The 9,381-nt window shown below is 42.8% G+C and overlaps 1 protein-coding gene across 2 annotated transcripts in view; it reads right to left on the bottom strand.

The window, feature by feature from the left end:
• The window catches only part of tmtc1 (transmembrane O-mannosyltransferase targeting cadherins 1), a 343,046-nt gene extending 336,984 nt beyond the window's left edge, over window positions 1-6,062 (bottom strand). The window contains exon 1 of one of the 2 annotated variants that reach the window (XM_050036058.1): window positions 5,224-6,062. In XM_050036058.1, coding sequence (XP_049892015.1) covers window positions 5,224-5,519 — 296 coding nt within the window. In that variant the 5' untranslated portion in view covers window positions 5,520-6,062. The remainder of the gene's footprint in view (window positions 1-5,223) is intronic. The other variant, XM_050036057.1, reaches the window with a different exon arrangement.
• Window positions 6,063-9,381: the final 3,319 nt, after the last annotated feature.

The following is a 9,381-nucleotide window of genomic DNA, read 5'->3' as shown; positions in this document are numbered from 1 at the left end:
CGTAATTAACGAAGCATATTAATATTAATGAAGGAGCGCCCACTGAGCGCAGCTTTTTATTGATCGTTTGAACGTCGCATGGTGGTCATTTTCGATTAAAGGCCAACGTCTCAGCGACGTCTTGGCAATGAGCAAACGTTCTCCCTGCTACGTCTTAACGATGTAAACTTGATACATCGGGCCGACGTTGGCCAGATGTATGTGTGCTATCTGGGTCGGTATCAGCTATTGGCCAAATTCTATTTTAAACATCAGTATCAATATTAGGGCTGTAGTCTCCTGGTCAACTAGTCGATTATTTGGTCACTATGCTCTCATCCGACCAAATTCTCATTGGTCAAATAATCGCCGTGTTACATTCATAAGGAGAAAAGTGCTACATCAACAACTTTCCAGGATTAATCCATTATTTCCTGCGGCAGGGGAACAGGCTAAGTTACCGGTGAAAATGGGGGTGTTTTCAAAACATCCCCTTTGTTGACAGAAAGTTGGACTCGCCCACCCTCACGCTCAGCGTCGCGGTGACGCAGACCTCCTGTCTGTTTCTGTACACTGACACCATTTCCCTCAGTGGGAACGAAGCTTGTATTTACTTGTATTTCACAGATAAGAAACAATAAATCGTGAAGACAGTAAAGCTTCCACTAAAATAGCATTTTAAGTCTTGTGTGTGATTTATCCTTCAAGGATTTATCCTGGCTGCATATGAGCAGAGGAAATCTCCGCTCGTCGCTAGGCTAATGTATACCATGTAAAATGTCATAGGCTGGCGCTAATAACGTTAGCATGTTGTATTTTCTTGGAAAACGCGTTTAGTATAAGACAGTTGTTTTGTCGGTGAACCCTGTGAGCTGTAATGGAGCCAAACTGTGTGCCGTTACCTTTGTTGAATGTTGCTGTTGTCCCTGGGTTCATATGAGAAGAGGAAAAGATCGCTAGACGCTAGGCTAATTTATACAATGTGAAATGCCACAGACTTGTGATAATAACGTTAGCATGTTGTATTGGTGGGGGAAATGTGTCCAGATAAAGACAAGTGTTTGTCTGTCAGTTCTGCGATTTATAGAGAAGCCAATTTGCGTACTTGTGTTTGAAATTGTCTCTATTAAGCCATATTTAATGTGTGTTTTGAATCAACTAACTTATATAAATAAAGTTTGATTTGAACTAAACTTTACAGCACTCAACACAGTCCTCCACTGCCGACTAGTGTTTTGGAGGTGTAACTGCAGAGTGACACAGACACACCACTGCAGAGGTAAAAAATAATGCGCAGATTTTTTTCCCCACGACTAATCGATTAGTTAAAGATTATGTATAACTTTAGTCGACCAAGATTTTCTTTGGTTGACTACAGCCCTAATCAATATTACCCCAGAATTTCACAGTTGATGCATCGTTACATGGTATCTGTTAATACTTTTAATTATGCAAAGTCTTGATAGCATTTGGAGTTGAACAAATGCTGCTAAATGTCTAGAGGGAGAGAAAGAGCGGGTAGAGGGCCTGACATTAATGTGACCTGAATTTCCCTTTAGTAATTATTTCTCCGTGAAGCAAAGTGTGTGTGCCTTTTCTCACCAGATGAGGAAAACAGTTATTCAGCAGTAAGGTCTGCTGTGTAAACCAGCATCATTCACTTTACAAACTAACGAAGACAGTGTTGAGAAAGCTGACAGTCAGTCAGCCCAGCTATAACCCAAAGACACCCCGTCACTGGCAGTTACTGGAGCTCTGCTGTTTCCAGCTTACATTTATCACTAACTGCTGTTAATGTGTGTTTCTGAGAGCAGATGCTCCTGCAAAGCCGCAATCCACACTTGCGCTCTCAGGAAAAGCATTACAGCGGCAATATCTTCTTCAGTCACTGTGGGCTATCACCAGACGGAGAACTGGCAAGCAGCTGCTTGCGAGGTATTATGCTGTTGGGTAATTACACTATCATCAAACAATGAAACCATCCTGCTGCCTGACCACACACACACCAGGGTACCCACACTCACAGTCAAGAACTCTCAGCTTAAGGTATCGTAGGTGCAGAAAGTGCTGCTGGGGCTCCGCCTGGGGATCCATTATGTCTGTCACCAGAGCAGCCAAGCACATTTAGGGGTGGGGGAAAAAAATCAATACAGCATGACATTGTGATATTTTGCATGGCGATATTGTATGATACACAGACGGCAAGTATCAATCTTTTATTATATATAGGGCTGGGCGAAATGACCAAAATCTCATATCCCGATATAGGTCATTTCATATCCCGATAACGATACCTATTCTGATATAGCACATTTTGATCCAATGAATAAAAAGTTGCCAATTAAAATAAATGAATAAAACTCTTTTTTTTTTACATTTACTCTTCCCCCCCTCTCTTAGACTTTTATTTAATTATTGTATGTTCAGTGTTCAGTCTCCCTGAGAGGGGAGAGGGACAACAAAAGAACTAACAATACACATTGTGACCTTAACGACTCTGAAACTAAGAGCTCACATGTGACAGGGTCCACACCCACACAGGGTTTAAAGCCTGCAACTCTGTGATAAAATGAAATAGAAAAATGTCTCCCTCTTTTGTTTTATTTATTCTTGTTTTATTTTCAGTGTTTAAGACAGGTAAAGGCGGCGGGGGGGCCCCCCTTCTCCCGCGGGCCTGGGTTTGGTGCGGTCGGCCAGGCCACCTCCATCACGTAGCTAGGGAGGTGCCTGAGGCAGGCAGGCAGGCAGGCAGGCAGGCCGTCCGTCCACCGGGCCCCGTTCTGCCACCGTAGCCGGAGTACTGCAGTATGACGGTAACCACAAAAGTACCGCAGCTCATGTTTACTGCAGTATGTTACCATCACCACGAATACCACCCAGCCCTACTCACACTCCATCATCCAGAGATAGCATTAGCCGCTGATGGCCAAGCTAAAGCTAAACCCGCTCCGTGGAAAAATCAACCAACACTTTACACACTCAGCTTGACAAAACTACCATCCAACTCTGAGAGAGCTAATAAATAACACAGTTCATCACCTATTTCATGTGTTAACATCTGCATCCATACAGCGTTATTATTTTTATATTGTATATGTTATTATTGTTACATGCTAAAAACACTGGAACCCAGGTATGTGACTCCGTCCTGACGGTTTTTCACCGAGACAGTTGTACCCAAGCTCTACAGAGAAGTGACGCATGAAGATGAGTAATCTTTGAGTACAGCAAGAAGGGTGGCTTTAACTTGTGATGCCTGGACTTCAAGGTCAGTGGATTCATATGTGACTAAAACAGCACATCATCTCACAGAAAACTTGCGACTGCCGTCTCACGTACTCCAAACTAGAGCAGTACACGAAAGTCACACCGGCTGCAAAATGCAGCACAAGAGTGGGATATTGTGATTGTAACAGACTCTAACATGGGTGCTGCCATTCAGTAAGCGGGATACCTGCATGTGAAGTGTTTCGCCCATGTGCTTAATGTGGCCTTGCAGGGGTCGTTTAATCTGCCAACAGTTGAGTTTGTCAGGTGTATGTAGCATTTCTGACTCAGTCAGTCTGTCTGCTTTGCATCACATTTTGCTGCAATAAAAATGATAGAAGTCAGATGAACAGACTGAAAACTTTATCATATGAGGTAAAACTTATTGTTGTTAAAAGTTTTCCTTTGTAGAAATACTTTGCAGATAGAAAAAAGGTAATAAATTGCAATATATCGCAATATATGTTATCCTTATACTCAGCATATCGCAATAATATCGTGTCATGACCAAAGTATCGTCATAATATCGTATTGTAGGTCCTCTGGCGATTCTCACCTCAATCAAATTCCTCTAGAATTCCCCTGTGAGGATCCACGATACAATATTATCACGATACTTAGGTCACAAAACAATTTTATTGCAATTTCAAAGATGTTGCGATATGCTGGGTATTGCAATATATTGCAATTACCTTTTTCAACTGTAAATTATGTCTCCAAAAGGAAATGTGTGTCAACATCTGTTTTATCTAATAAGATAACGTTTTCAGTCTGTTCATCTCACTTAAGCCATTTTTTTGCAGCAGCAGCACAATGCATCTAGTTGACTGAAAAAGCAATTCATAAAATTATTCTAGCAGGCTACCAAAAGTTTAATTTTTATTTGTAATGTTTATCAGTTATATAATAATAAAAATAGACAGCTGGTAGGCCTACTATGATACTGCCACACAAAAATATTGCAATACTATGCTGTATTTTTCACCCACCCTTAGTAAGTAGTAGGAAACTACCGACAAAGTGGGCAGAACGACTGCTTCCTGATACCATATTTTAAGTCATTATAGCATACCATAGTACATCATCAATCTGGCGTAGGAATATATACATACCTATGTTGCCCCGTTTGGCTCATTTCCCCTCATTTAAGAACACTGCGTGGGCAGTACTCTTTTTCTTATGCCACCACTGCAACAAAATATCATCTGGAACACAATCCCACTTTTTTTCTGGATGCTGGCCTGGTTCCTCCAACAAAAACCCCGCGCCAAAATCAGATCCGCCCTCCCGAAGCACAGCACACTGCAAAACACACCGTGTTTCCCCATCCTTAACCGCTGTTTCCAGAACTTCTACATCACTTCCTTACATCCCAACTCACACTGCACCCCTCCAACTCCACAGTCATTTCAGTCCTTCAAAGCTGCGCAACAAGTTAGCCTACTACGCAAACCCCGTCTCTCTCTTTTCGCTCAATGTCATCTGAATTCCTTTAATCCTTTAACCTGAAATGGCATCACTGCAGTGTTGTGAGGTTGGGATGTGCTGGGACAAGTTGGATGTGCAGCTGGCCTGCAGAGCTGCTCTCTCTGCTCGGACTCATGAAGAAATATTTAGAAAGGGAGCAGAGGCTTGCCGATGGAGAAAAATAGCCTATTAGACCCTTAGAGGGAGGTTCAGCGCATCTGTAGTGACTTTACAAAGACTACAGCACACTTGATACTATTTTCCATCTCATATGAAGCCACTAAAACAAAGAGGAGATATATTTAGCTTGTATTTCTCAAAGTTAACTGTGACGCTGCAATAGCGTCTTCTCATAAGGGGACAGCTGCATGACGTCAGCTTTAATAGCGTGTTTATATTGCTTTCGTGCGATACTAAGCAACAGGATTCCCACCTAAATTATTAACAACAACACTGCGCCTAAACTAGCATTAGGAAAACAGCGGAGTTTGGAAAGCCCAGACAACTTACTTGAAGGTAAGGATGCATAGCGGTCTGTAGGACTTGTGGCTCGTATTGTCCGCCATCCTCTTGCCCCAGAAGTCGTTGTTGAAGATGTTTCTGAGGCTGGAGCCCGGTCGGACGTCCGGGTTGTTGATGATAGCCCAAACATCGTCGTGCACCAATTCCCCGCGGAGAGAGTTGCTGTAGCAGAGGGCGCACAGGGCAGCCAACACGGCGTAGCGACCCGCTGCACACACCGCTTCGGGCCGGACGGTCAACCGCGGCTGCTGGCGTGCTTTCTTCTCCCGTCCCGGCGCTGTCATGTCGGGCCTGGCTTCTCCCGCGTCTCCGCTACGCTAAGGATGAAGCTGGGAGCATCGGATAATACGTCCATTACGCCTAGCAGGTAGTGGCTGTGTGTGCTGCAGAGTGCGGGGACTGTGTGTCTGTGTTGTGCTGCCTTCAGGTGTAGTCGGTGAACATCGGATTCGCGGCTGACCAGAGAGCGCTGGTGTCTAATGTTCTCCTGTCGTTTTTGTTCCTTTTGTATGGAATTAGGAAAATGGCTATGTATTCGTCTTTACTACGTTTTATGTTATTTGGGCTATTATACCGTATTGTTAATTTATTAACGTACGTACTATTTATTATTGAACATAGCTAATGCCCTGTTTGGTCTTAAAATAGCCTACAAAATTATATAGGCTACCTATAAGCTCATTTTTGACCATGCAGGTTTTACAAGAAAACATTTTAACTCAGTGTGTACTTGGCTTGTCTGCTTTCAATTGCATCTCATATCTCCCTCAGCTGATGGAAGAGCCAGTGGAGTTCTTTGGGGGGAAAAAGAAAAGCAGGGATGCACAATAATATCGGAACGTCATCGGTATCACCCAATGTCAGCTTTAAAATGAAATATCACAATCGGCCAACATGCTGGTAATATGGTATGTCATCGGTATCGGCCAATATCGGCTTTAAAATGAATTATCAGAATCTGCCAACATGCTGATAATATCAGTATGTCATTGGTATCGCTGATATTGCCATTAGAATGAAGAGTCGGCCAACATGCTTTTTGTTATTTTGCACAATGAATGGATATTACATACACTGAAAAGTATTGTATTTCATGTCTCCATCTGCTGGTGGGCCATCACAATAAGAGTATGCATGCATAATGGAATCGTGGAATGTTAACTCCACTACAGAAGAGACTTGATGATCACTAAAAGTGGGGAAAAAAGTGAATATATGAATATTTGTATTGGTTATCGGTCAGATTAGTTGTTTCATATCGCCATATCAGATATCAGCAAAAAAAATCCAATCTCATTTTCTTTCTTTGTGGTTAAAGCCTTGTGGCTGGTTAGTAAAACACAATGGCTGGCATAAAACATACTTACTAAGCATACTTAAAAATACTTTTATTCATAGGACAGTTAAGCTTGTGAGGCCTCATTGACTTGTACTTCCTTCAGTGGATGTCAACTGATATATGGGAAGCAAAGTGTTTGGTGATATCATTGACAGAAAAAACAACTTTATCACAAAATATGTCTACTCTCATACAGTAAGAATAAACAAATATTAGTTAAATAAAGATTATTTTAAAGAAGGACAATAAGCCTGGAGAGCTCCATTTTCTAATGTCTGTGTCGAGACACTTAGAAAAAAAACTTATGGAAACTCCCACTTGTGAACTGCACAAATTTAAATACACTGGTATTCAGTTTTAATGGAGAGGTGTAATTATTTTATGAAAGGCCTCTTGAAGTTTATGTGGGAATGATGAAAGAAAGGAAGGAGACGAATGTTTGTAGTAGGCTAATGTAAAAATTGCTGTTTTATGAATAATGGACGAAAGACAAGTTTGAGTCAGTGGTCCTGAATGCACGAGCTTATGTGGAGTACCAAAACGCCACATCAGCAGTGCAGACGCATGCGCAGCCGGATGTTGCCTCTTCGGACTCTCAGAAACATCAGCTGCAGAAAATCAATGACGCTCGGTGGAGAAAGCATGGATTTCTTTTAACATCGCTTTTAGTTAGGTTATTTATAAAGGCTTTTCTTTCACTCACACATACACAGTTTGAAGTTATAGTTAATGCAGTGTAGTATGGAGCGTTTTTAAGGCCGAAACTAAATATATAAACACATAGATAATTATATAATTAAATGCTTAAATAAATAAATAAAAGGGGTAAATACACAAATAAATAACTATGTAAGTTATTGCTTAATGGTCGCCATAGATAAATCACAAACAATGAGACATTAAATAGGTATGTAAATGTTACATTTATTTATTATTTATTAATTTATTTATTATACTAAGCTGGTCAAAAGAGGAGATAGAGGCCACTGATATCAAGACAAGGAAGCTTCTAACAATGCATGGAAGGTTTCATCCCAAGTCCAGCACCCTGCGACTCTACACAAAGTGGAAAGAGGGTAGCCTGATTCCAGACCATAGACCCCGCCCACTCAACTGAGTAGGCTTGCATCTCTGGTCTGGCATACTTCCATGAATTTGCGATTTATCTCGTCCAAACGATGGACGGACCAATGAACGCCGGGGGTCTAGCGATTAGCCAATCAGCGCCACGCTGATGTCAAGCTGTACGCCGGTGGGTAACTGGTAAGGATAGCAACAATGGCGACCGCTACAGATCCTACAGACCACATTAACGATGCTATCGAGGTATTTCGCCACTACTCGCGTTAATGGAGGACCAAATTAAGGAAGCTGCTAAACTGGATTTAACGGCGATGCAGCTGGGCGTGCACGACGACGGAGACATTTTAAACGGGCAATGCTCGCTTGTTTTCGGCACCCCCGAGGCATGGATACTAATGACGTCAGATTCTGGGTGAGTCGTTGATCTCTACTGATTGGTTAGGGAAAAATCAAATTCCCTCCCCCTTGTAAATCGCCTTCAATGGAAGCCATGTCAGACTGAAGGTTCTGGGAGCTTCAGTCTGACACTCAGGCTAGAAAGAGGGGGGCAGAGGACTGGTGAGCATCAGGGCACTGTCCAGGATGAAACAACCAAGATCCAGGAATACATCAGGAAGATGGCCCCCAAAGATGAGCTGCAAAGTGAATACATCAGGCAGCATAAGCCAGAGAATGCAGTAGAGGAGGATGAACCATCATGGAAGGACAAGCCCCTGCACAGCATTTACCAATGACAGATTGAAGACGTGGCCGACATCGAGAAATCCTACCAGTGGCTGGAAAAGGCTGGACTGAAAGACAGCACAGAAGCACTAATCATGGCAGCACAAGAACAGGCACTTAGTTCAAGATCAATAGAAGCAGGGGTCTACCCCACCAGACAGGACTCTAGGTGCAGGCTGTGCAAAGATGCTCCTGAGACAGTTCAGCACATAACAGCAGGGTGTAAAATGCAGGCAGGAACAGTGTACATGGAACGCCATAACCAAGTGGCTGACATAGTTTACAGGAACATCTGCACTGTGTATGGGCTAGAAGTTCCAAGGTCAGAATGAAAGACACGTCCTGAGGTGGTTGAGAATGACTGAGCTAAGATCTTGTGGGACTTCCAGATCCAGACTAACATACTGGTGATGGCTAACCAACTGGACATTGTGCTGATCGACAAACAGCAGAAGAGTGGTGATAAATGTAGCAATCCCGAGTGACAGCAACATCAGGAAGAAGGAACACGAAAAGCTCGAAAAATACCAAGCGCTGAATGAGAAGCTAGAAAAGATGTGGGGAGGAAAGGCAACAATGGTGCCAGTGGTAATCGGAGCACTCTGGGCTGTGACCCCCAAACTGGGAGAGTGGCTCCAGCAGATCCCAGATACAACATCTAACTCTGTTCAGAAGTGTGCAGTTCTGGGAACAGCTGAGATATTATATTTTTTTTTTTCTGCTCTTGTCTGTCTGTGTCTTGTTCCAGTAGCCCATTTCTCATCAGGTTGCCCCAGTTCCCCAACGCCTGACGCTAACCTTGTTTTCCCCGTGTGACTCTAGTAAAGTCCCCTCTTGAAGCCTCGAGTTTGGCATTTTGGTTGTCACAATCTTTTTTTTTCTAGAGTCAGAGGTAACCATATTTGGGCGAGAGGCTGGAGCTGTGGAGGAATGAGAGGTGGATCTGACTAAAGCCCGTTTTAGATAGGAATTGTGCAAATTTACAGGAAAGCCCAATCAGT

Source organism: Epinephelus moara, chromosome 23 (genome assembly GCF_006386435.1).
Source record: "Epinephelus moara isolate mb chromosome 23, YSFRI_EMoa_1.0, whole genome shotgun sequence".
Lineage (NCBI taxonomy): Eukaryota > Metazoa > Chordata > Actinopteri > Perciformes > Serranidae > Epinephelus > Epinephelus moara.
Note: the sequence above shows the minus strand (reverse complement) of the source record. Positions and strands in the feature narration are given on the sequence as shown.